Here is a 27,071-nt window from a genome sequence, read left to right on the forward strand (position 1 = left end):
GCTAAGCTACAACCCTAGTTGGAAAAGCAGAATGCTATAAGCCCACGGGCCCCAACAGGGAAAATAGCCCAGTGAGGAAAGGGAACAGGGAAAATTGAAATATTTCAAGGACAGTAACAACATTGAAATAAATAATTCCTATATAAACTATAAAAACTTTAACAAAACAAGAAGAGAAATTAGATAGAATAGTGTGCCCGAGTGTACCCTCAAGCAAGAGAACTCTAACCATTTGAATTTTTCTGCACAAGCTTATTATTATTATTATTATTATTATTATTATTATTATTAGCTAAGCTGCAACCCTAATTTGAAAAGCAGGAGCGTCAATGACCCTAGATGTCAGGATGCCAGAAAACCTCTAATCAATCAATTGGAAAAGCAGGATGCTATAAGCCCAAGGGCTCCAACCGGGAAAAATAGCCCAGTGATTGATTGAATGATCTAAGGTCATTGACGCCAAGCCATGAAATGATATAAACTAAAGAAATAACGATGAATTAAAATAAGATGTTTTTATGAACAGTAAGAACATTAAAACGAATCTTTTATATGTAAACTATTAAAAAGAGACTTATGTCAGCCTGTTCAATATGAAAGCATTTGCTGCAAGTTTGAATTTTTATCATTCTACCCGATTAGGAAGATCATTCCACATCTTGGTCACAGCTGGAATAAAACATATAGAATACTGTGTAGTATTGAGCTTCATGTAGGAAAAGGCTATGTACTTTTATCATAATTAAAAGACGATTTCCTATAAATGTTTGTCCATTTCTCACTATTAGGAGATTCATAGCATGTGTATATTGGGCTTAGTACACGCGTGGTGTGAATCGTGTGATTGCCTCACCATCCAATCGGACTGTAGTAAATTGGAAAAAGAGAGAGAGAAAAAGAAGAGCATCCTGTAAGTCCCAGGGGACCTAATTTATTTAACTTAATGCTACTCAAGTAGAGAGCACTTTATAAATATTCATATTAATTAGTAATTTAGTATATAATAAATAGCAATAAATGCAGAATAATTATAGATGACTCGAAATCTTGTCGTGAATAAAAATAGTTATTAATGTAATATATGGCATTTATCTCACGGAATAGCGGCATGTCGGGAACCAACCAGGGGTGTCCTTTGTACGATAATTATCACATATGTACGATTATTTTAGGTCCGGTACGATGTACGATACATACCTTAGGTATATACATATGTGTGTTTGTGTATTTAATTAAACAGATATACTAATTATTTTTCAAATAAGTCAATCATGTAACTCCATGATAATTATATCGTAAGTTTGTACGATAATTTTGGTTTATAAACGACAATTCTAAGGCTCATGTACGATAATCCAGTGGAATTAATCTTGCAACCCTGGAACCAACGCATCAGTCGACGATCAGCTGATCCATCGACAACAAACATGGCCGGGATGGCAGAACTAACCGATAACACCACGTTTCTTCAGCCTTTTGCTAATCTTTTAGGCGCCCCTGAACCAGCGCTGCGTCTTTTGATATCGATATTGATAGGTAAGACTAGAATTACCCACGGCATTTGTGATTACCAAGAGAAAAATCATGTTTATTTTTAGTGTTTTGGCGGGGGAAGTAGTCTGCCGTAATAGCTTAGCTTAGTCTTAAATGGGATCGTCAGAAGATTGCTTCACTCGAAGTGTTCTCACTGAGGCATGTCCGCCGATTTAATAATACCTATTGTTTGGTGTTGTGTTAATTTAATTTTATTATAATAGTCGAAAATTTAATTTAACCCGTGTTATAACTATGTTGCGCTATCTACCTTAGGTTTACGGTAACGTATTAACCCGTGTTATGGCACCACCGGATTCAGTGTCAAGCTGGGCACTAGTTAAGTAATTAGTAATGTTAACTACTTAACTTACATCAGGACTAATTGTCCTTCAGACACGTTTATGCTCGACTGCCTGTCATCTTTGAATGACGTAATATGGCCCAGCCTAGCTGCTCATTTGATTAAACATGGGGCAACCTTCGTAGCTTTTACCATCTTTTTATATTTTAACGAGAAATTAAATTTTTATTTTTGGTTAAGCTTATGTATGCTCAGAAGACCCTAACCTTATATAATGAAAATTGTACTGTAAGTTTAATTTTTTAAATTTTTACATTGAAACATCAAGTTGCAATATTTCCTTGTTTTCATTTTTGGTTAGCTGTTGCAGCTTTTATAAGCCCCTCTTACCATTTCATGGTCTGCCTCGAAGATTTTATATCCTGCCCAATTAATTTCATAATTTCTAGGTTTAAGCGTGAAAAATGTTCCCTATCATCCGCATTGCAAAGATCACAAGCATCACTTTGCATTTTCCTCTGAAGTTTGCTTTTGACAAGGGCCCATAATCTAGTTTTTATGACAAGGATTGAATTCTTCGTACACATTTCTCTAATACACCGTAGGATTCTGGGCTATTTCCATCCATAAATTTCAATTTGTTCATTCTTTTTATTTCTCTTTGATTATTCATTAGGCTACACTAGGGTTGCCATTTCCGAACATGCGAAATCCAGGACACATGATCCCAGCAGCTACACACACATATATATATATATATATATATATATATATATATATATATATATATATATATATATATATATATATATATATATATATATATATGTATAGATATATATATATACATATATGTATAGATATATATATATACATATATGTATAGATATATATATATATATATATATATATATATATATATATATATACACACATAGAGAGAGAGAGAGGTATATAGATAGCTAGCCATTACTGTCGTCCACTGGAGGACAGAGGTTTTAAACATGTCCCACTCACGTCTGTTTATGGTTTTTCTATGCCAGTCTACATCCGCACATTTTTCTAGTTCGTCAATCCATCGTTCTTTCTTCCTTCCCTTACTCTGCTTGCAAATCAATTGGGCAAGTATTAAAAAAGTTTATTTCTGTCCTAACCAATTATATACTCCATTTTGATCTGTTAGGATGGACTGTGCCGATAATTAGAATGTGGGAAAATATTTATAATAGCGCAAAATTCCTAAAGAAGAAAATAAGAAGTATATAGTGTATTTATAGGTATTAGTAAACCCAATTGCTCATATGACCCCCAAGTAGTGGGTGGTGTTGTTATAGAATTTTGCGAGCCTTGAATTTTTTGGATTGGATTTCTTCAGTGTCTTTTGTCAATGTTTACATCTCTTAGGAATAAGTGTTTATATTGATTGAGGTAGTTATTATTATTATTTGCTAAGCTACAACCCTAGTTGGAAAAGCAAGGTGCTATCAGCCCAGGGGCTCCAGCAGGGAAAATAGCTTAGTGAGGAAAGGAAAAAATTAATTTTTTTAAGAACAGCAACAATATTTAGAATAAATATTTCCTATATAAATTATAAAAACTTTAACAAAACAAGAGGAAGAGAAACGAGATAGAATATTGTGCCCGAGTGTACCCTCAAGAAAGAGAACTCTAGCTCAAGGCAGTGGAAGACCATGGTACAGAAGTTATGGGACTACCCAGGACTAGAGAACAATGGTTTGATTTTGGAATGTCCTCCTAGAAGAGCTGGTTACCATAGCTAAAGAATCTCTTCTACCCATACAAAGAGAAGTAGTTATTATAACAATTCTGTATTGGGAAAAGTGAACATTCAGATGATTGTGCTATTCAGAATCGAGGAAAAAATTAGATTTTTGTGCTATTGCAAGAAGAATAGGGAACCATGAGGAGTTCAAGGTTAAATTAGGTATTATAGCAGGTCCCAGAAAAGTTTTAGAAGCTTCCGATAACTATTATTGTTATTACTAATAGCCAAGTTGCACCCTTGACTGGAAAAGCAAAATGCTACAAGCCGAGGGGCTCTTAACATCGGAAGCACCCAAGTGAATAAAGGAAATATCAAAAATACTATATATAAATAATAAATAAAAAATATATGGTACTCTAAAATCAGTATCAGCCTTAAAATAGATCAGTGATCTATAAACTATGGAACAAGATTTATATCAACCTGTCCATCAAAATAGAATTTACAAAAATTTTGAACATCTGAAGTTCCACGCCCAGGTTAGGTAGGTCATTCCACTGTCTGGTTGGTTTTTGTGTAAATAATTTGACAGAAGAGTTCTCTTGACTCCCATATCCACAAAAAACAGTGATCTTCAAAAGATGTGGTCATTCCAGATCAACTGCTCTTCCATCTTCTTCTTTTCAACCCAGTAAGACAGTGCCGAAGTTTTCAACCCAGTTAGACAGTGCCGAAGACAATTTTGCCCCCAAACTAGCTGCGCTAGGAAAAAAGGCAGAGGTCACTGAGGTCGATGAATCCCTCCTTCAGTTGCTGAGAGTTGTGGGATGATTGTCAAGCCATTGAATGTGTCAGAGACACGGTGCAGAGAGTTGACGGGTAAAATTTATACTGGATGGATATCGCCTTCCTTTCATCAGCTTTCATCCTACACTCACTCGCTCTTTAATGATGTTCCTGACGTATCCTCCAAAATTGCTGATAGCCCTCATCCTCGAAAGCGAAGTAAAGGCGATAATGAAGAAAAACGTTCTAGAAGTTGTCCAAGATGGGTCTCCTTGCTTCTACAGCCATCTTTTGCTGGTTCGTATACATGAGGAGAAAGGACACTTCGGAACTGTGGTCCAAAGACAAAATGTGCGTGCGAATCAACCTGCTGGAAATTTGTGCTGCTCTGCTAACCCTGTAATATATCCAACATGAGTTTCATAGTGCACTCAGTAGTGTTGATTAGCAACAACAATACCATAGTGGCTTACGTCGACAAGCATAGAGGGACAGTGTCTCAATCCATCTACAAATTAGCAAAGATGGCACGCACTTTAGCATCGAGGTACATTCCAGGCAAAAGGAATGTCTTAACACCTACTCAGCCATCAGGGGCAGGTACAGTAGTAAGAATGGGGTAGTCCCCGTTTTCCAGAGTGGCAGAAAGCCTTTTGTCCATTGGGTTTCCCCAATGATATACGTGTTTGCAACTCGCCTGAACAAGGGGCTATCAGTGTTTTGTTCATAAGTCTCAGACCCACCTGCTGCATTTGAAGACCCATTCCAACATCCCTTGGACAACCTTTTGCCTATGTTGAATACTTGACCAACTTTTGAGGACTTAGACTGCCCAGCTGACCTTATGGTTCTCAATTGGCCACAAGCCAAATGGTTTCTGGACTTCCAGATGTTCCTTGTCAAGGTACAAGTGCAATTACCCCAGTGGCCCAAATTTCCTTGTCAGTCGTATATTTCCCTGTCATTTCATGGGTGGAGAAGAGTCAGTATTTGGAAATATGTCTGGATATCTCTGTAGATCATCTATAGCTATTTATGCACCAGGAAAAAGGGGTCATCTTATCCAATTGGTGTGAACGGGGTACTTCTCCGAGCCTCTGCAACTAATCGCCTGGTTCATCATCAAGTTTTACAATGAGAAGGTTACCATTCAGCCTTGAGCCAAGTCTGACTAAAAGGCCTGAACATTTCCTCTTCGTGGGTCCTTTCTATGTGGATGAGGAGCTTCCAGCAGTCCTGTCCTCTAAGGTAACTTAGTCCATCAGCCAGGGACTAGACATGAAAAGCATCAGACAGGTGTCAAACACCAAAGACAATGTTCTTGCTGGCTTTAGCCTTGGGGAAAGGGTAGTCAGACTAAATGTTATTTCGTATGGCATTGATCATTCTGTGGGATGTAAGAAAGCCTATGGGAGTTGCAATATGCAGATGACCTACTGATAATGGTAGATTCTAAGAAAGATTATGCAAATGATTAAAAGTCAGAAGTGTGTGATGGAGAGGAAATTGGAAATCAGTGTGAGCAAAATAAAGGTTATGGTGAATAGGAGTGAGCTAAGGAATAGGTACTACTATACATTTATTAGGAAAGTTTCTATGTAGGCTAACTTTTCAGAAAGGTATGCAGTTGAACTTAGTACAATAATGTTCACTACTGTATGTTACGGATAAGGTTGATAGATTGCCTGAAAATGTATGATTCAAAAGTCTAAGGAGGGAAGGAGAGGAAGACCTTGAAAAAGTTTAGCAGGTGGTGTAAAAGAGCTTCTAGAGAGAAAGGATCTTCGTTTTCATGAATTGAATGGTGCAGTGTGTGTGTAAGGGGTTTGATATTGCTGATAACCCTTCTGTGTTAGGGTATGCCCAATGTTGTGAAGTTTGATCCCTAATTCAGTAGTCTTAAGCATGCATGTAGTAGCAATCCGTATGTTTTTTCTTTCAATCCTCCCCTATGAGGAGAAATGGCTTAAAAGTTGAAGGTTTTATATACGTCAGAGAGTCCTCAACTTACGAGCTTATTGGGTTCCAAGAAGCTGTTTCTAAGTTGAATTTTGGCTTAGGGTAGGCGTCACCTAACTCATATGCCTACAATTTTCAGCTGCAAACGTCAAATAGTCCCATTTCATATTGAAAATGTCGTCTTGCTTAACCCTTGCTTAACGTACTGATACGTTTCACAAAACTCATCCCTTTACCCCCATGGACGTACCGGTACGTCCTTGCAAAAAACTTCTATTTAAATTTTTTTTGCATATTTTTGATAATTTTTTTAGAAACTTCGGGCATTATCCAAGAGAATGAGACCAACCTGACCTCTCTATGACAAAAATTAAGGCTGTTAGAGCAATTTGAAAAAAAAATTACTGCAAAATGTGCTTGAAAAAAAAAAAACCCTGGGGGTTAAGGGTTGGAAAGTTCCAAATAGCCTGGGGGTAAAAGGGTTAATGCATTAAATTGGATGATATTGTTTAATTACATTTCATTATAGACTTTTGATACAATATCTGAGATTTATCATTTCAGATTGTGTTTGGATCTCGAAATCATTTGTAAATCGAGGACCCTATGAAACTATATTCTATTTAAAAGAGAAGTAATTGTCATCTTTTTTTCCTTCCAGGTTACCCATTAGTTTTGATACATCGTTATACACTCTATTGCAAGAGTCCAAGTTTACAACATCTGTATTTTATTGTTTGTGGCGTTAGCATTGCTCTGTTTAACTATGGTAAGTAAAGTTTCAAATTAAGATGTGCTGTTCTCTTTGTAAAAATTTGGCTTTTGTGCACCATTCACAGACTAACAAAAACTGGATATCTCTAGATCCAAATTTCAATATTTTCAAGCACAGAATGAGTGCTATTAAAGTTTCATTGTATGTGAAAATATATTCCAATTACCCTTTTTTAATTTATATGTCAGAATTGATTGTAAATGGGCCATAAATATTAGAATATGCAGTAATTATCTTCATTGGTTGAGACCTCAAAAAGATATTAGAGTAACATGCTGTCTTGTTTTCTGTGAGAAAATTTATCTGCTTTTTGGCTCCTTATTAACCTGAATATCAGTTGGTTCAACTCATAAAAATCGTAATTCATTCACTTATAACTTACAATTTATTTACCATAGATAAAGATTTTACAACCCAAGCACCCTGCACTATTGATAACTATTATATTTTTTGTAAAACTGTGTCATCTGTTAAATGGATTTGATATTACTTATCCTAGTTTTGTGTGTTGAAATAGATTTTTTTAAACCCTTTTCCACAATTTATTTTATTTTTTTTCTTTTTCTTTGCAATTCGGAAACCCCAGTACAATGTAGGCTTTTAGACGTGTAGTTTGGCCTTTTTATTGTTACTTTTCACACAGTTTTACGGAACTTGTAGTTAAGCGGTTTACATTTTACCCTTGTTTTACTGAATAATGTTCTGATTGTATCGCACATTGATGGTCGGTAACATTTACACTAATAAAATGCTATTTATATAAATTTATATAAATTTATACTTTTTCTATTGAATGTGCTATTATTATTTTATCGCCACTCTTAAAATAAGAATAATGAATATACCTCTTTTATCATTTACATAAGTATTTACTATTCACCCACATACTTCTTGTAACTTGTTTGCTTCACCACAGGTCAGAATGTTGTTCACTCCGCCATTTGCGTCACAGCAGCGTGGTTACTGTTATTGTTCATGGGAGGAACACTCAAGTCTGTCATTGTTTCATTTATATTCAACATGACCTATCTACTAGTTGGTAAGTAATGTTTAGGAAATATGTCATTACTTTACCGTATATGTATGAAATGCCCTTTCTATGTGTCACGTGAGCTTTTCCGAGATCTGTCCCATACCTGTCTTGTCAGGACTGTTTGTTGATAGAAAGAACCAGTTGTTTAGTAGTACTGTATGTCTTAACCCTTTTACCCCCAGGTATTTGAAAATTTCCAGCCCTTAACCCCGAGGGGTTAAGTTTTTGCAAGCACATTTTGCAGTATATTTTTTCTAAATTACTCTAAAAGCCTTAATTTTCATCATAGAGAGGTCAGGTTGGTCTCATTATCTTGGAAAATGTCTGAAGCTTCTCAAAAAATTATCAAAAATATGCAAAAAAAAAATTTAAATATCATTATTTTGCAAGAACGTACCGGTACGTCCATGGGGGTAAAAGGGTTAAGTGTTATGATAAAAAAAAGATATGAAAATTGGTGATAACTGTTTACAATGTTTGTGCCAGCATTACTGAACTTGAATCTGTATTGTATTGTATTTTCTCTCCTTCCATAACATGATTTTCTGGTTTGCATCATTTTAGGCTACTACATGACAGGAACGGATACTTACGATATTAAATGGAGTATGCCACATTGTGTGTTAACATTGCGCCTTATCGCTTTGACTTACGATGTTTACGATGGAAAAAAAGATCCTGTAAGTACACACTTAGAATGTTGCTGATGTTAATCACTCCAGGTTTGTCATGGAGGAAATATTGTGCAATATATGCCTACTCATGCCTCCTGAAAGTAGCAGTTTCTTATGCTTTGGAAAAAGTAGCTTTTGCTAAGTAAGGTACACCATGCATTTTCCGGCACTGTTGGTTCCAAAGCCTTGCTCTTTTAGTGATTTTGGCTGTCTACGAAAGGTCACAGTCACATAAGTTTCTTGCTATAGTCCATTTCTTTTAGCGATGCATATTTGCACCGACTCGCGGTGGTGCCCTTTTAGCTCGGAAAAGTTTCCTGATTGCTGATTGGTCATATTTGCACCGACTCGCGGTGGTGCCCTTTTAGCTCGGAAAAGTTTCCTGATTGCTGATTGGTTAGAATTATCTTGTCCAACCAATCAGCGATCCGGAAACTTTTCCGAGCTAAAAGGGCACCGCCGCGAGTCGGTGCAAATATGCATCGCTAAAAGAAATGGACTATAGTTATACACTTCATTATACCTCTTGACTCACTAATTATTCACTTCCTTTGTTGCTTAAGAAATATGAATTATCAGAAACTTAGAAATATTCATGTAAACAGAATAACTGTACAGTATACTGGGATTATAGAAAATTACAATATGTATATGCATTTGTCTGTTGATCTTTCATGTTCAATGTGCTACAGGTATATACATAATTGCTGAGTTATCTATATTGCTATTGATAATTGTGTCATTTTAAAAGTTTTTATATTTGACTTAATATATGTTTGGTGTTGGTTTTGCTAACAAACGTACACATACACACCGATTATCTTTATAACCTCCCAGGCTTTCATATTGCTTCCCTCTCGATGATGGCTGATGTCGACGTTTACCCTAAAGCTGAAAGATTTCCCATTTTCTTTACTTTTGATATCCGTACCCCTTTAGTGTAGTATTGGGATCATATAGTGATGTATGTCAGTGTTGCAGCATGAGTAAACCATACCCTTTTAGTTTTTTGTCGCCACACTTTAGTTCACTACTGTATACTTGCTCCAGAATGTGATATTGTGTTAGGGAGTTCTATAGATACCTAATTGTTCCTCCAAGGATAAAAACTTCCGATTCATTTATACAGGTTTACTCATATGTCGACTTACTATGATCAGAAAGAAAGAAAGTGCCGAACTGGTAGCTATGTAATAGGTTACCAGGCAACCCCACTGCTGGACAATGTTATTTACTGCTGCGAGACAAGCTCCACTTCTCTCCTGGCCAAGTCAAGAGGCTGACCTCCCCGTGGCACTCTAGGATCACATCTGTGTTACCCTTGCAGTGCATTTTGCGGTTTGTTGTGCCATGTCTAGTACTATGCGGACTTGTCCCAGTTGTGATGGTCGCCCTTGGGCACCTTCATGAGTTGGGTCTAGATTGATCTGCGTCCCCTTTGCCCGAACTGCCGTGGTAAGTGGTGTTTCATAGAATAGTATTATAGAGAGTGGCCGTCCTCCCAGTGGGAGAAATATTGTTCTCGTCGTAAGAAACGAGCTAAAAGGGATCTTTCACCTTCCTCGTCTTTTTCCTTAGACAGTAAGAAGAATAAGCTCGTTTCTGCAACGCACGATATTTCCTACCCTATTCCTTGTTTTCCAAAGCCCTTAGTGGCTCCAGTAACTGAGGATGACGGCCAGGAATTAATTACTTTGCATAAAAATGGTACCTTTGTTAATGTACTATCACCCCATAGCCTAGTGATCATGAATCACTTCCAAAGTCTGATCCCCTGGCTACAGCCCTAGCTTTTCCAGGGTGGGACACTTTCTTTAGTGCCTGATTACTGTACACTGATTTGCATAGATCTCCCTCACTTCCCACTAGTGTATTTAATGCTGAGCCCTTTTATGGCAGAGTTCCAGCAGTATGACTTCGCTTCTGGAGGTGTCTCCCTTGAAAGTGTCGAAAGTCTTCCCACGTTTTCACCCAAGAACGCCTCACTCTCGAGGCAAGACTGCCATTTTCCCACATACTGAGGCAGCCCTGTTTGAAGGTCCGTATCGTTCACCCACTCGTACTGGCTTGCCTTTTATGTTCAAGGGTCCTCGGCATTGCCCTCCTCATGAGAATTCTCCAGGCTTGGCCCAGAATTCTCTAGGCTCAGCCTAGAGTTCTACTATCACTTCACTTATTCCAATGCTGTATTGACTTCCTCAGGAGTGTCCAACACTCACTTTATTAGTTTGGCTGGTATGTCAGAGCACAATTGCATCATTCCCTTCCAAGCAGACATTACAGAAGGCTAAATTTACTGTATCCACTAACATGCTTATGCCGCATGTCAACAACACACATCATTGTGCCTATGTGTAATCAGGCTTGACGCGTGTACGGGCCACCATCCCTGTGCATGCTAACGTCACAGAATATGCTGCCATTTCAGCGCATGTGCATATCCATCTGCACAATGACTGACGTAATTTCGCATCTTACGGATGTATGACTTGATCGTGCAATCCTCAGGCACGTAGATGTGCAGATGATGTTCATGATTATGTATCTACCTCTCAAGCCCTTTTATCTCATTTGGATCCTACTTATCCATCCTTGAGAATTCATAACAATGACAAACCTACTATTTTACTGAAATCTATGCAAGCTGATATTATGCCTTTTGTTCATGCAGCTTCTGAGAGCACACGTACTGAAAGACAAAGGGTATGGTTTAGAAAGTGAAAGACAAAGGATATGGTTTAGAAACTAAAAAACAAAGGAAATGGTTTAGAAACTGAAAGACAAAGGGTAAGGTTTAGAAACTTGAAAGGTGAAAGGTATGGTTTAGAAGCTGAAATACAAAGGTTACGGTTTAGGAAGTGAAAGACAAAGGATATGGTTTAGAATCTGAAAGGCATAGGGTGTGATTTAGAAATTGACAAAGGTTATGGTCTAAAACAAAGACAATCAGTATGGTTTAGAAATTGAAAGACAATGGATATGGTTTAGAAACTGAAAGACAAAGGGTATGGTCTAAAACTGAAAGACAAAGGGTATAGTTTAGAAACTGAAAGACAAACGATATGGTTTACAAACTGAAAGACAAAGGGAATGGTTTACAAACTGAAAGACAAAGGTTATGGTTTATAAACTGGAAGACAAAGGGTATCATTTAAAACTGAAAGACAAAGGTTATGGTTTATGAATTGAAAGACAAGAGGGTATGGTTTAGAAACTGAAAGGCAAGGGTATGGTTTACAAACTGAAAGACAGAGGTTATGGTTTACAAACTGAAAGACAAAGAGTATGGCTTAGAAGCTGAGAGACAAAAGTGTATGGTTTACCTTCGCAGTAGTATTACCATGCAACACCAATCCCAATACCACACTAGAGAGTAAGAACTATAACAAGGAAAGAAAGCAGGAAACTTTTCAGCTTTATGCTAGACGTCAACATTTAGCTAGTTTCAAAATAGAAGCAATATTAATGCTAGGCGAGTTTAGGAATAATTAATTGTTTGGTTAGTATGAAGTTTTTTTTGCTAAATGGTAAAAGTTATTGCAAGTTTTTAATTTCTAGGATACTACATGACTAATTGCCTATAAGGCGAGACAAAAATTTGCATTCATTAAAAGAAATGGCTTCATACTAAACCATTGTTAAACGAGTCTTGACGCTTATTGTTAATTGTTAATTATTTTCTGATATGGCATAATAAATTTTTCAAAAATGTGAAAACAAAAATAGACACTTGATAAAATTAATTCACCAATCTCAAAACACAAAACTTTTTATCCTAAATTACTAGGGTTTTGGGCCATTTATTTATCTTTCTTGCACTTTTAGCAATAATTTTTTCTTTACAGTATGCATGTTTGTTTTGTATTTAATTGCTATAATTTTCTACATTCTTTTTTCTTAAAACTTTGATATTTAACTTTTAACTGGCTGCAAAGAACTCACACTGGTGGATGCAAGCACATTTGTTGGAGTAGCCTCACATAGTATTCTGATTTAACCTTTGTGGTCTGATGGAACGACTGACACTTGAAAAGCTTACCTGTTGTTTGGTGAGAATGGTCTGATGGGAAGTTAATAAATTTATGAAAAAAATAAACACCTTTGTTCAAAGCCTCTGATGGTAATAATACTGTAATAGTTAAGGTATACTAAAATAAAGTTAATTTGTCAGTTTATTAAGAAATACAAAGTGGACTACGGAAAATTCCTCTCCCTTCCTTTTCGTTCCAATACAACCGTAAATTTGTTGATGCACGTTATTTAATCTATAGAATACTTTAAGAAAAGTTTTCTTAGCCGTAGAAATAAAGGTTTCTGATCAAAACATTAGTGGCATGTTCATTAAATGAAAATGAATTTTGATGAAAATTTTTGAATACGTAAAGATAGAGTACTAGTAAATCATCAATTGTTCCGACAAGAATACATACCCTCGTCTTTTAATAGGAGCATGATTTCAACTTGGCTGGAGTTAGGCTGTTAGAATTTTTACGAGGTGTATCGGTGATTACTAGCTGGTGGCTGTGGAAGCCCCGTCCCCTTGCCACCACACACACTACTCCATTTTGACATCAGCCTCAGAGGTGTACAAATGTATTGGTACTTTTCCTTTGACTGTTTAATCATTTTCTTCTTTCTCTGTTCAGTGAAAATGTGTATGGTGATGGAAAAATCACAAGGAGAAATTCTTTCCTGGCCTGGAGTTGCCAGTTAAAAGTGCAACATCGTTATGAGCAGGGTAAATGTGGTTCCCCATACTTTGTCTTTTTCAGTCTTCCCCCTGTATGGACTTTTGTCGTCCCAGGAGAAGCTTGTACTTCTCTTGTGGCTCAATCAGCATTCCTTGTGCCTAAAGTCACATGGGTGGTAGTCACCAATTCTCCTCAACTCTGTTTCAGTCAACCAGAAAGTAAGAGAGGATCTAGCATGGTGGCTAAGGGATGAGAACCTATTTAGGGGAGCTCCCTTAGAATGTTCTCCTTCAGAGATGGTCCTCTTCTTGGACATATCAAAGGCAGGATGGGGTGCACACCCAAGGAACGAGATCGCCTCAGGGTGTTGGTCCGAGGAGGAAAGACAATTTCATACGATGTATTAGATTTGAAAGCATTGATCCAAGTTCTGGAGTCTTCAACAACAGCTGATAGGTCACTCGTTGACTGATGAGTGACAATACCACCATAGCGCCTATGTCAACAAACAAGGAGATACTGTTTCACAGTTCCTTTGCAAATTGACAGAACAGGCTCACTCCTTGGCCTTGGACAACTGGATGGAACTGTCAGCAAGAGGAATGTAATTGTCGACAAGCTTAGTCGTCAGGGTCACGAGGTAGGGGCAGAGTAGTCACTGCATCCACTTGTAACTAAGAGGCTGTTGACTTGTTAACTTGTTTGCCACAAATCTTAATAACAAGCTTTTATTTTACTGTTCTCCAATCCAGGACTTGGCAGTATCTCTAGAGGATGCCTTCCAACATTGGGGGGATGGCCTCGACGGTTATGAGTTTCCGTTATTTTGCTTGATTCGAAGGGTAATCAACAGAATGCTGATACACCAGATCTCAGAATGACCCTAGTGGCTCCTAAATGGCCACAAGTAGGATGGTACCCAGACCTGCTAATGGCCCAATCTGCTTTGCCAGCCCCACATACAGAAGGCTACTGACATCCCTGTCTTTTCACGAATGGAAACTACCTAGCATCTCTGAAAGATAGAGTTTTGTGGTACTGCGAAAATGTCTCGATAGCTACGGGACTCCTTAGCAGCGGTTTATCAAGTCAAGTGTGCCATTTTCTGCAGTTGGTACTGTAGAAGGGGTAATTCTCCGGTCAGAGCCTCTTTGCAATTGATTGCAGATTTTCTCTTATACCTGCACCTGGAGAAGTTCCTTTCAGTTGCAGCGGAAAAAAGTTATCGCTCAGCCTTGAGCCAGGTCTTCCTGAAGGGCTTGTATCTATCCTCATTATGGGAATTGCCCATGCTTTTGAGGAGCTTTGAGCACTCTTGCTCGCCAAGGGAACTCGGACCATCCGCGTGGGATGTAACCAGAGTCCTTAGAAGTGTACCATGCAAACCACTACAACAAGCATCGGATAAGGGCCTTACTCTAAAGACTGTTTTTATCTGGGCGAAAAGAGTAGGCGAACTTCACAAAATATCCCATATTTTATATCATTCTGAAGGATAGAGAATGATCTCTCTTACCATCATCTTAGTGTTCATGGTGAAAACCCAGAACCCTTCAGTTGAGGACTCCATGTTTATGTCTTTCTCAATTTCCCCTTCAAGATGCAACTGACAGTCTGGATGATTTGCTACTTTATCCTGTGAGGGTGCTTAGACACTACCTGAAGAGAACCCAGTTCTTCAGGCTGCAGATTCAGATCTTTCTATTAGTGTCGCCAGCTTTAAAAAGACAACTTCGAAGAGCACCGTTTCTTTCTTGCTTCATGAAACCGTTAAAAGGGCATATCCCCAAGTAGGGATTCCTAATGATTCAGCTCTAGTAAAAACCCATGAAATCAAGAATTTTCTTGATGCTTGCTTTTAGGAAGAACTTGTCAGTGGTGCAAGTATTAAAGGCCAAAGTCTTGGAATTTCAGACAACCTTTATTGCCCACTACAGTATCTAAAGGAGTACTGTATATCCATATGTCTTTATATATGTTTTCACTGGGACCTGTGGGAGTTGCTCAACAGATTGTGTCTCGTACATTACAGGACAAGAAGCATCTCGTCTCAAGATAACTAGGATAAGAGGTAGTGTGTCTGGTCCTTTTTCCTCTTTTCCTTCCCCTTGTTTTGGGGTGAAGCAGTTGTCCCGTTATTTTCTGGATCAAACATTGATGCAGTCTAGTTTTCACACTGATATCTTCTATAATTGTTTTGAATTGCTGTATCTCCCACACCCTCTTTTGGGAGGCAGGATGGTTTTTATGTAGAACCCATTACTTTTATCGGCCCTACATTGACAAGATACCCTTACATGGATATGAGGTTCTTCCACGACCATCTGTCTATAAACAGAAACCTATCTTAGCCTCTGAGATCCTTATCTCAAGTTAAAGGTAGCAGGACTCGGCTCACACCGCCTTATGATGAGTCTCCTAATAAAGGATGAGGCTTTATATACGTGTAGGAACAAATTTCAAATTTGAAAAGTAATTTGTATTTTCCCTAACTGTACAAACCGGAGTCCATCAGGTCTCCTTTCCCACGTCAACCACCCCGCAAGCATAGATGAAGGTCAAAGTGACGTCGCAGTGTACTGGCAAGGAAGCCAGGGTTTTCTCCTGCACCTGCCAGTAACCACTGACATGCCTTTAAAATTATAACAGTGGAATACCATCCAAGCTGGAATCGTACGCCTATTAAAAGACTAAGGTTTGTGTAGTTAGGAAAAATATAAACTTTTAAAATTTGCGGTATTAACAATTGCAAGCCAAGAAAGAACAAATTCCCACATAGTAGATATGGCTCTTATTATAAATTTTGCTTACGGGAGAGCAATATTTTTTGTACTAAGTACGTTTTTGAAATATGACCTGAATGCTTTTGTTGCATTATGTAAGTAGAATGGATTATATCATTTATCTGAAAAAATATTTTGTATTGTGTAAAAATCAAATAGTTTTAATAAATTTTGCTTCATAATAAACATAAAATGTTTGGTCAAAGCAGATTTATGATTGATTTTGAATGCTTTTGCAATGATTAGAACTGATTAAGTTTTATCAGAAATAGCAAGAATTATTTACAACTTGTTCAGCTGACTGAGAGTAGAATCTTAAATCTGTGACATGAAAGTCCAAATACCTACGTATGAAAGTGTTAAGATAAATCACTGCAAAATATTCAATATTGAATGTTAACTAAACTTATGAAATATGCTGAGAATGAATTGAAAGGGGAAAAAAACTTTCATGAAGAGAATAAGATACATATTCTGTATACTATACTGCTAAAAATGCTGGAGTACTACAAAAATATGAATGATTTGTGTATGCTCGCTTCAGTCCATTCATACATGTCTTGGTAAGAATTTTCTTCCTTTCATATTTTGGACAATCTGGTTTTGGTTAACGTAATGATAATTGAGTTAATTATAACTGTAGCTTTTATTATAAGCCAATTGTCATGTTTTCAATTGAACTTTCTCAATGTATAAATCTCTGTTTGCTTTTCATGTCATGCATTATGCTTTGGCTATTTTCCTGTTTGTGTGTGATAATGTGCAATACTGCATTACATTAACCTTTATCCCGTCAAGACTACACTCGCAAAAATGTTCTATAAGCCTGTAGTCCATTTCTTTTAGCGAGTCATATTTGCACCGACTCGCAACGGTGCTCTTTTAGCTCGTAAAAGTTTCCTGGTCGCTGATTGGTTAGAATTATCTTGTCCAACCAATCAGCGATCAGGAAACTTTTCCGAGCTAAAAGGGCACCGCTGCGAGTCGGTGCAAATATGACTCTCTAAAAGAAATGGACTATAGTTGTGCATGATACTCCATCTGCGTTTATTTGTTCTAATATGCGTTTATTTGTTCTAATAGCAATTGATAAATTTGTGTCAGGGGGATAATATTTTTAATGTTTATTTGGGGGAATCGTTAAGTAAAATAGCAATATCAACATCGGGCATTTTAAGCTCCCAAAGAATCCTGATGTAAATACAATCACAATCTTTTCCAAAATTGTGTCCTGATTAAAGGTGCCGCTGGACCAATCAGTTCCGCAAAATTGATGGTGTACCTGTAATTGATATTTGAAGACACTTTATTTTTGTTCATCATTTTGATTTAACTAGACCACTGACCATTGTGACAAGCAATTATCAAGTAAAACAGAATGTGATCTAAGTTATATACTTAATTGATTGTCATCACAGATAGGAACAGTCAGCCAAAATCCCATTTCATTATAATAGTAGGTCCTGTTTTTAATTTAGATTTGCACTTAGGCATGCATCTCAATTATCACCATTTTTTAATTTTATGACCCCCCCTGATGTTCATATTGCATCTCTCAAAATTTGGATAAATAGGTGCTTATCCCCGAACCGAAAAAAAATCCCTTTTCTCCTTCAATAGGCTTAGGCATCTATTATTACGACAGGCTAGCAGCTCGTGGCTATAACCATGGCTTGGGTAGGCCATACCGTCTTTTGTGTCCAGTGAATGTGGGTTATTAATGATTGCAAGCAATTTCCTCTCCTTGATTTGTTCATAATTACTGCGTAGATTATATAAAGGAATTGTTTCTAGGCTATCGTGATCCACACTGTCTTTTTATCTCTTGTCGATAGCAATATTGTGATTTATTTAATTGTGAAGAATACAAAAAATTCTTACTTCTCTTTTTATTGAAAATTGTTCTAATGGTCACTGACCAAATAAAAGGTCCAAATTTAAAAGAAAATTAATTTTTAGTTTTAAACATCTGACTTACCTGGTAGTTATGTATAAAGCTTTAGTCCCTGACGTCACGGCAGAATTTCAAAACTCGCGGCAATCGCGGATTGGGTAGCCAGGTGTACCACCAGTGCGCCCTCTACCTAGGTACCTGGAACCATTCCAACTATTCCTCAGATCTTCCCTGCAGCCTCACTGGTGACATCGTTGGAATTTCGCTCGCTTTGGCCTGTGTTTTTTGCAGCTAATTTGGTGAAGTACACTTTGGCTTTGGCTTTCGCTCGGTTTGGTTTTGTTTTTTGGCATTTTCTTGGCACTGATTAGATAATGTCTGACTCTTCTTCGAGTATTAGGTGGTGTGTGAGAGGATGTAAGACCCGTTTTGCTAAAGCCTCTTTAGATCCAAACTCCATTTGTGTAAAATGCAGAGGTTAGTTTTGCGAGTTGGATGATCGATGTGTTGTGTAATTTTGACAGAGCGAGTGGTTGGAATATGATCGCTATGTTCGTAAGCTTGAAAGGGATAGGATCAGGAGAAGTAAAAGTATGTCTTGCTCTTCTAGGGATAGTTCTCCCCCCCTTGTTAACGAGCCTATTGATCCTTCCCCTGTAGTGGTAGTCCCAGATCCCCCTACTGTAAAACTAACGAACCAACTCTTAAAGACATGATGGTGGTCATTCAAGCCCTTGGCGAAAGAGTAGAATCTCTCGCAGCAGGCAGGACTAAATTATAATCTGATGTGAAAGAGTTAAAAAGTGCAAGCTCCCCAACCCCTGGGAGAAGGAATGTTGACAGGCGAAGGGAGGCGAGAGGCGTTAGCTCCCGAGCAGTCGTCCCCTCGAGCGTACCTGTTGACGCTTCCCAGGACGCTCGCCCTCGCCATGGGAAAGCCGAGGTAAAAGTGTTATCTTCGTCGTCTGATGATGCAGCTCACAGACGGGGCTGGCGTCTTACGTCAAGACCTCTCAAGAGGAAGATTTCCGCTATTGAGCAGCGTCGTGTGTTGACGCCTCAGGTTCCAGGTTGCAGCCATTGGAGCAGTCCGGAGCAATTCCCTTCCTGCTCAGAGGGAAGCTCTCCAGCCAAGTGGCTATCTACTTCGGTAGGAGACTTAAAGGCTACTGACAAGAAGAGAGTTGCTCGTCATGACGCCGAGCGTCAAGATTCTAAACACCATGACGCCAAGCGTCAAGAGGGTCATGACGCCGAGCATCAAGGGGTTGGACTACATCACGCCAAGCGTCAAGAGGGTCATGACGCTGAGCATCAAGAAGTTGGACGTCATGACACTGAGCGTCAGAACCTTGAAAGGCATGACGCTGGGCGTCAAGAAGTTGGACGTCATGATGCCGGGCGTCGGAACCTTGGAAGTCATGACGCCGAGCGTCAAGAAGTTGGACGTCGTGACGCTGAGCGTCAGAACCTTGAAAGGCATGACGCTGAGCGTCAAGAAGTTGGACGTCGTGACGCTGAGCGTCAGAACCTTGAAAGGCATGACGCTGAGCGTCAAGAAGTTGGACGTCGTGACGCTGAGCGTCAGAACCTTGAAAGGCATGACGCTGAGCGTCAAGAAGTTGGACATCGTGACGCTGAGCGTCAGAACCTTGAAAGGCATGACGCTGAGCGTCAAGAAGTTGGACGTCGTGACGTTGAGCGTCAGAACCTTGAAAGGCATGACGCTGAGCGTCAAGAAGTTGGACGTCGTGATGCCGGGCGTCGGAACCTTGGAAGTCATGACGCTGAGCGTCAAGAAGTTGGGCATCGTAACGCTGAGCCAGGATTTACGAAAAGGAGTCGACGTCGAGGAAACGGTATGTCTCTACTTCGGTACGAGGACAATTAGAAGAAGGGTACGACGACTGTCATCTTTCCCCTGGTTATCCTTTAGAGGATGTTTCAGAAGAAGAGGACCCGAAGAACCACTATTCTTCGGCAGACCTGAAAAGGCTCATGAGAGTTTTTTCTGGGGTTTTCCCTGAGAACTTTATTCCTGCTGCTCCTCGTTCCCCGCCTTCAGAATTTACGCTCGTGAAATCTTCGAAGGAGTCTCATTTTACGAAGATGGTTTCGTCTCGTTCATCCAAGAGAGCCTTAAAGGTTATGGGAGACTGGATGCAATCTGAGAAAGACCAGGGGAAAAACAATTTTCTCGTTTTTCCTCCGGCCAGATTAGCATCCAGGTCGAGTATTTGGTACGAAACTGGAGAAGCTCTCGGCCTGGGAGTCCCTGCCTCTGCCCAAGGGGACTTCTCAAGTCTGGTGGACGCCCCTCGTTGGACGGCCATGTGGGGGACTTAAGTCTTTTGGTCAACTTCTGAATTGGACCACCTGCCTATAGTCATTTTCAGAGCCTTCAAAGTTTTTAATTTCCTCGATTGGACTCTGGGAGCCTTGGGGAAAAGGATGGATTCTTTGAAGGATGTTGACACAGAAGGTCTCGTCCATATTATGTCATGTATGGGCAAGGCATTGAGAGGTGGGGCCAATGAGTTAGCGGCACTTTTCTCAGCAGGTGTCCTTAAGAAAAAGGCCCAAATGTGTGCTTTTCTGGCGAATAGGGTTACACTCATGCAGAAATCTGAGCTGCTTTATGCACTTCTTTCTTCGCTCCTTTTCTCGAAAGATCTGGTCAGAGAAGTCTCTTCCGCGCTAGCCCAAAAGGCTACACAGGACTTAGTTACTCTGTAACACAATGAAAGGAAATAATTCGGTTTGTCAGCGCGCTTCCGCCAGAAATATGACGTCACAAGACACTACAAAGAATGACTTGCAAAATATGTAGTCATTTCTTTTTCTTGCAAGGAATGAAAAGAAAATACTAACTTACAAAGCAAAAGTATTTAATTTTTATAATGTAAAAGGAAATATATTATTTTCAAGAAAATATTTGTCCTATTAGTATACTTTCTTTAGATAAACATCGATCTATTATCAGAGATTAGATAAAACTAGCGTACAGTCAAATTTACGCTACGTAGTACTCATGACAATCGATACAGACCCACAAAATACTTTGTATCGTTAGTTAATATTTCGATAAAAGGGAATTACTGTATTGCCCAGTCGCTTTCTGCCGGTGATGTGACGTAACCAGACATATCATATGAACTCGACAGATATTAAAACTTTTCATAATGTATTTTTTTTTACTGAAAATAGATACTGAATATTAATAAAATAAAATAATAATTTACCAAGATAAATCAGTTTATTTTTATGCAAGAAAATAGATTATTTTCAAGGAAATATTCATCCTATTTCCGATAGACCAGTGATGTCATCACCCTGCAAAAATTCGTCGTAAAGTCGAATTGACGTAAGTCGCATACAGTAGGTCGTAAGTCGAGCATTACCTGTATCTGAGATTCTTGTACAAAGAGGAGGTTTTCCAGTTTCGGGCTCTTGGATTCGGACTAAGCACCGCGCTTCAAATCTTCACAAAGTTGATGTCCAATGTAGCGGGAATGCTCCATTCGAGAGGTGTCAGAGCCCCTCTGTATCTGGACGACTGGCTCCTCAGAGCTTGTTCCTACACTCACTGCCTGGAGGATCTGCAGATGACAGATTTATCAGAGGAACTGGGTCTTCTGATAAACAAGGACAAGTCGCAATTAACCGCATCCCAAGAGATTCTGTGCATGGGTATGGAGATTCAGAGTAGAGCTTTTCGGTCTTTTCCGTCTGCCTCAAGGACGGAACAAGCCCCGGTGAAAATTCAAAGCTTTCTAAGGAAACAGACGTGCTCTGCAAGGGAATGGATGAGCCTACTGGGAACCCTTTCCTCGCTAGAGCAGTTTGTCTCCTTGGGAAAACTGAATCTTTGCCCTCTTCAGTTCCACCTCAATCAACATTGGAACAAGGGAATAGAACTGGAGATGAAGTGTACAGGGGGTCCTCGGGTTACGACGCTGATCCGTTCTTAAGACGCGGTGTAACCCGAATTTCCGTGTAAGTCGGAACACCATAAATATACGTACTGTACTGTACTGTAAAGTATTACTGTATACTGTACTATAATAAAATGTATCAAATGACATAAAAACAATATTAGAAAAAGAGAAAACAATTCCTTACCACATGAATTGAAGTAAATATCAATAAAAAAAGAAAACAATTCCTTACCACATGAATTAAAGTAAATATCAATAAAAAAAGAAAACAATTCCTTACCACATGAATTAAAGTAAATATCAATAAAAAAAAGAAAACAATTCCTTACCACATGAATTAAAGTAAATATCAATAAAAAAAGAAAACAATTCCTTACCACATGAATTAAAGTAAATATCAATAAAAAAAAAAGAAAACAATTCCTTACCACATGAATTAAAGTAAATATCAATAAAAAAAGAAAACAATTCCTTACCACATGAATTAAAGTAGATATCAATAAAAAAAAAAGAAAACAATTCCTTACCACATGAATTAAAGTAAATATCAATAAAAAAAAAGAGAACAATTCCTTACCTTATTCCTATGGTTGGCTTGCACACTGGAAGGGATGTTGCAAGGGACGGAGAGACTGGTTTATTGTGGAGAGGAAGGTGCAGAAGATGCTGGAGAAACTGGGGCAGGTGAATCAGGATTCTCTGGAAGTGAGACAGAAGATGCTGGAGAAGCTGGGGCAGGCGAGTCTGGAGGTGAAGAGCCTACAAGAGGTGGTGGAGAAGCTGGAGAAGCAGAGGCAGCTGAGGTTGATGGCAGAGGCTCTGTAGCAATAGAGGCAGCTGAGGTTGATGGTAGAGGCTCTGTTGCAGGCAAATCTGGAGTAGTAGAGGCAGCTGATGTAGAGGGTGCAGTTCTCTCTACTTTCTTAAAATACCGCTCCAGGTTAGACTGGACAGAGAGGATCCTCTTCTCATCCAAAATCTCCTTATAACACTGCAGTAAGTCCATGACACCTCTGGAAACCCTGGTGAACCTGTCCATGTTGGGATCTTGAGCCTCGAAAGTTGCCAATGCTTGTTGTATCTCGGCAAAACCTTTTGACAAGCCCTGCCTTGTGAAAGCCTTAGGGTCTGGGGTGGGGGCTTCTTCCTCTTCCTCTATGATCTGCATCTCCAGTTGTATCAAGTCCCCAGCAGATAACTCCTCTCCATGAGATTCTAGCAGCTCCGTAACATCATCAACCTCCATCTCCAAATCGGTTTCCTTACTCAGGGCAACAATGTTCTTGATAACATGGTCAACTGTGTCCTCAAACCCATGAAAATCATTAACAAATTGAGGACATAGCTTCCTCCAAACACCATTCATGTTTGTAACCTTCACCTCCTCCCAGGAATCAGCAATGTTCTTAATAGCATCAAGGATGTTGTAGGACTTCCAAAAGTCCTTCAGAGTCAAGTCCTTCTTCGTTTCAGTTGCCTGTAATGCCATAGCAATTGTTCTTCGGAGGTAGTAGGCCTTGAATGAAGCAATCACTCCCTTGCCTGCTTTATGACCGGGTGCTGACTTCTCCTCCTTTGCTATGTACGTGCGGTTAGGCATGCGCTTCCAGAATAAACCTGTCTCATCCGCATTGAACACCTGATAAGCAGAATAACCCCCCTCCCTAATTATCTCAGCCAACGCTTTAGGAAATTCACTTGCTGCTTTCTCATCCCCACTAGCAGCTTCACCTTGCACTTTAAGATTATGGTAATTGGCCCGAGCCTTAAATCGCATAAACCAACCCCTACTAGCCGAAAACTCTTCACTTTCACTTTCTCCCCCCCTTTCTTTTTTCAACGCTTCAAACAACCTTTTAGCCTTCTCTTGAATAACCATTAAGCTCACTGGAGTACACCGTTGATTTTGATCTTCCAACCAAAGCACTAATAACCTTTCCATTTCGATAATTAAACCACTACGCTGTTTCGTTATCACTGTTGCTTTCATTGGAGCAGATCCTTTTACGTGTTCAACAATGCGCTCCTTATCTTTAAGGATAGTAGCCACGGTCGAACGGCTAAGGCCAAGCGATCGGCCAATGTTCGTTGGCGTTTCACCGTTTTTAGACCGCTTAATAATGTCTAATTTCACTTCCATGGTGATGGCCTTCCTTTTCTTCGATGCACTACCATCAGAAGAATCTGCCTTGCGCTTTGGAGCCATAATGAAGGGCAAAAAGTTCAAAAAAACGATCAAACACGTGAGAGAAAGAACAGGCAATCACAACCAAAAATGGCGTATGAGTGGAACTGAGCGACGCCGTCTTCCTCGCCCACAACCACCGCAAAGCGTATTCATCCACCGCGCGCTAGAAACTAGTTCGCAATTGTTTACGTCGCTTACGACGCTAACGGTGTAAGACGGAACGACGCTTAATATTATTTTTATATTTTTATGGGGCGCGTTCGTAACGGCGAAACCGCGTAAGTCGGGACCGTCGTAACCCGAGGACCTACTGTATTCCCATTTCAGAGCCCATGAAGCAATGTCTTCTGTGGTGGAACGACCCCGTCAAGCTTCAAGAGGGTGTTTCTTTAGAATAGAGGAACCCAGACCTAGTGTTGTGTTCCGACGCCTCGGACTCGGGGTAGGGAGCAACACTGGGAAAGTTGCAAATCTCGGGTTCCTGGACAAAAGAACAGGAGACCTTCCATATAAATCAGAAGGAGCTGTTGGGAGTCTTTTTAGCTCTCAAAGGGTTCAAAAATTCAGTTCTGAACAGGGTGGTGAAAGTCAACTCGGACAACTCTACGGCGTTGGCCTACATAGGCAAGCAAGGCGGAACCCACTCGAGGTCTCTTTACGAGATGTTGAGAGAGCTCCTTTGCTGGACAATGGAAATGAACGTGAGTCTAGTCACAGGATTCATTCAAGGGGAAAGAATTGTGATGGCAGACAGTCTGAGCAGAAAGGGTCAAGTCTTGGGAAGAGAATGGACGCTTCATCAGGAGGTCTGCAAGAGCCTGCGGCAGACGTGGGGTCGTCCTTGCTTAGACCTGTTTGCCACAGCGAAAACGAAGAGGCTGGAGACTTACTGTTCTCCAGTGCCAGATCCCGAATCAATTCACATAGACGCATTCCTCATGAACTGGTTTCACCTAGATGTGTACGCTTTTCTGCTATTCAAAATAGTACACAAGGTGATTCAGAAATTCGTGTTGCACGAGGGCACCAGAATGATGCTAGTGGTCCCCTTTTGGCCGACAAGAGAGTGGTTCACAGAGGTACTGGAATGGATGGTGGACACACCGAGAAGTCTCCCTATGAGAGTAGATCTACTCAAACATCCCCACTTGGAAAGGTATCGCCTAAACCTCCAAGCTCTACATCTAACTGTCTTCAGACTATCGAAAAACTCACGAGAGCCAGAGGTTTTTCGAAGGAAGCAGCTAGTGTGATTGCGAGAGCAAGGAGATTTTTTCACCATCAAGGTTTACCAATCCAAGTGGGAGGTTTTTAGAGAATGTTGCAGAGACAACTCTTTTTCCTCTTCCAGTACCTCTGTGACTCGGATAGCTGACTTCCTTTTGTACCTTAAAAGGAGGCGTAAGTTTTCGACCTCAACCATTTAGGGATACAGAAGTATGTTAGCAGCTGTCTTCAGACATAGAAATTTGGACACCTGATAATAAAGATCTCCAGGACCTTCTCAGATCCTTCAATACCACTAAGGAAGGACATCAGGACCCACCGGCTTGGAATCTAGATGTAGTCCTGAAGTTCTTAGCGCGTAGTAGGTTCAAACCTTTGTACAGAGCTTCGTTGAAGGACCTCACCATGAAGATTCTTTTTTTAGTCAGTTTGGCAACAGCGAAAAGGGTCAGTGAAATTCATGCCTTCAGCAAAGCTGTAAGCTTTAGACATAACAAGGCTTTCTGCTCCCTACAGCTGGGGTTTCTAGCAAAGAACGAACACCCTTCACAACCTTGGCCCAAGGCTTTTGAGATTCCGAACCTTTCGGATTTGGTTGGAGAGGAATTAGAGAAGTTCCTGTGTCCGGTAAGAGCCCTGAAGTTTTACCTGGAGAGAACTAAGGATTTACGTGGTAATTCAGAAGCACTTTGGTGCTCAGTCAAAAAGCCTTCTCTACTAATGTCAAAGAAGGCGTTATCCTTCTTCATCAGACACTTAATAAGGGAAGCTCATTTACTTTGTAGTGAGGTGGATCTCAAGCTTCTGAAGGTCAAAGCACATTAAGTTGAAGCAGTAACAACCTCTGTAGCCTTCAAACAAAATAGGTCCTTGCAGAGTATCATGGACACGACATTCTGGAGGAGCAAATCAGTGTTTGCCTCACACTATTTGAAGCAAGTACAGACTCTTTACGAGGACTGCTACACTCTGGGACCATTCGTAGCAGCGAGTGCAGTAGTGGGAGAAGGATCTACCACTACAATCCCATAACCTAATACCCTTTTTCTTCTCTTGGAACTGTTAATTTTTTATGGTTGCTTGGAGACTGGACGCAGTCTTCCACAATCATTGATTTGCAGTCAGGTGGTCAGTTTGTTCCTTGAGAGCACCCGGAACAAGGGTATTGGAGGGGGCCGTCACATAGAGGAGATTATACACCGGTTTGACAGCTCCTAGAGGTCTTCAGCCCCCTGGGTGGATCGCTGGATCTCTTAGGAAAGCGAACATAATGAGGCAGGAAATCATTGAAGTCAGCTTCCTTAACAGGTACGAACCCTTAAGTTTGTTTATTAACTCTTAGGTAAATTCCAACGATGTTGGCTGTCTCTGACCCTCAACCAAAGATGTCAATCGGCTATATATATAACTACCAGGTAAGTCAGATGTTTAAAAATATTTTCATAATAAAATAAATTTTTGAACATACTTCCCTGGTAGTTATATATAATTTAATTCCCACCCTACTCCCCTCTAGGGACTAAGGGCATGGAAGATCTGAGGAATAGTTGGAATGGTTCC

The 27,071-nt window shown here is 39.7% G+C and overlaps 1 protein-coding gene across 2 annotated transcripts in view; it reads left to right on the forward strand.

Annotated features, from left to right (window-relative positions):
• The first annotated feature begins 1,388 nt into the window (after positions 1-1,388).
• nes (lysophosphatidylcholine acyltransferase 3 protein nessy) overlaps positions 1,389-27,071 on the forward strand; it is a 76,085-nt gene continuing 50,402 nt past the window's right edge. For both annotated transcript variants that reach the window (XM_068367159.1, XM_068367158.1), the window contains exons 1-4: positions 1,389-1,536; positions 6,970-7,077; positions 8,000-8,122; positions 8,681-8,796. In XM_068367159.1, the coding sequence (XP_068223260.1) occupies positions 1,428-1,536; positions 6,970-7,077; positions 8,000-8,122; positions 8,681-8,796 (456 nt within the window). In that variant the 5' untranslated portion in view covers positions 1,389-1,427. The remainder of the gene's footprint in view (positions 1,537-6,969; positions 7,078-7,999; positions 8,123-8,680; positions 8,797-27,071) is intronic.

This window comes from Palaemon carinicauda, chromosome 45, assembly GCF_036898095.1.
Source record: "Palaemon carinicauda isolate YSFRI2023 chromosome 45, ASM3689809v2, whole genome shotgun sequence".
Classification (NCBI taxonomy): Eukaryota; Metazoa; Arthropoda; class Malacostraca; order Decapoda; family Palaemonidae; genus Palaemon; species Palaemon carinicauda.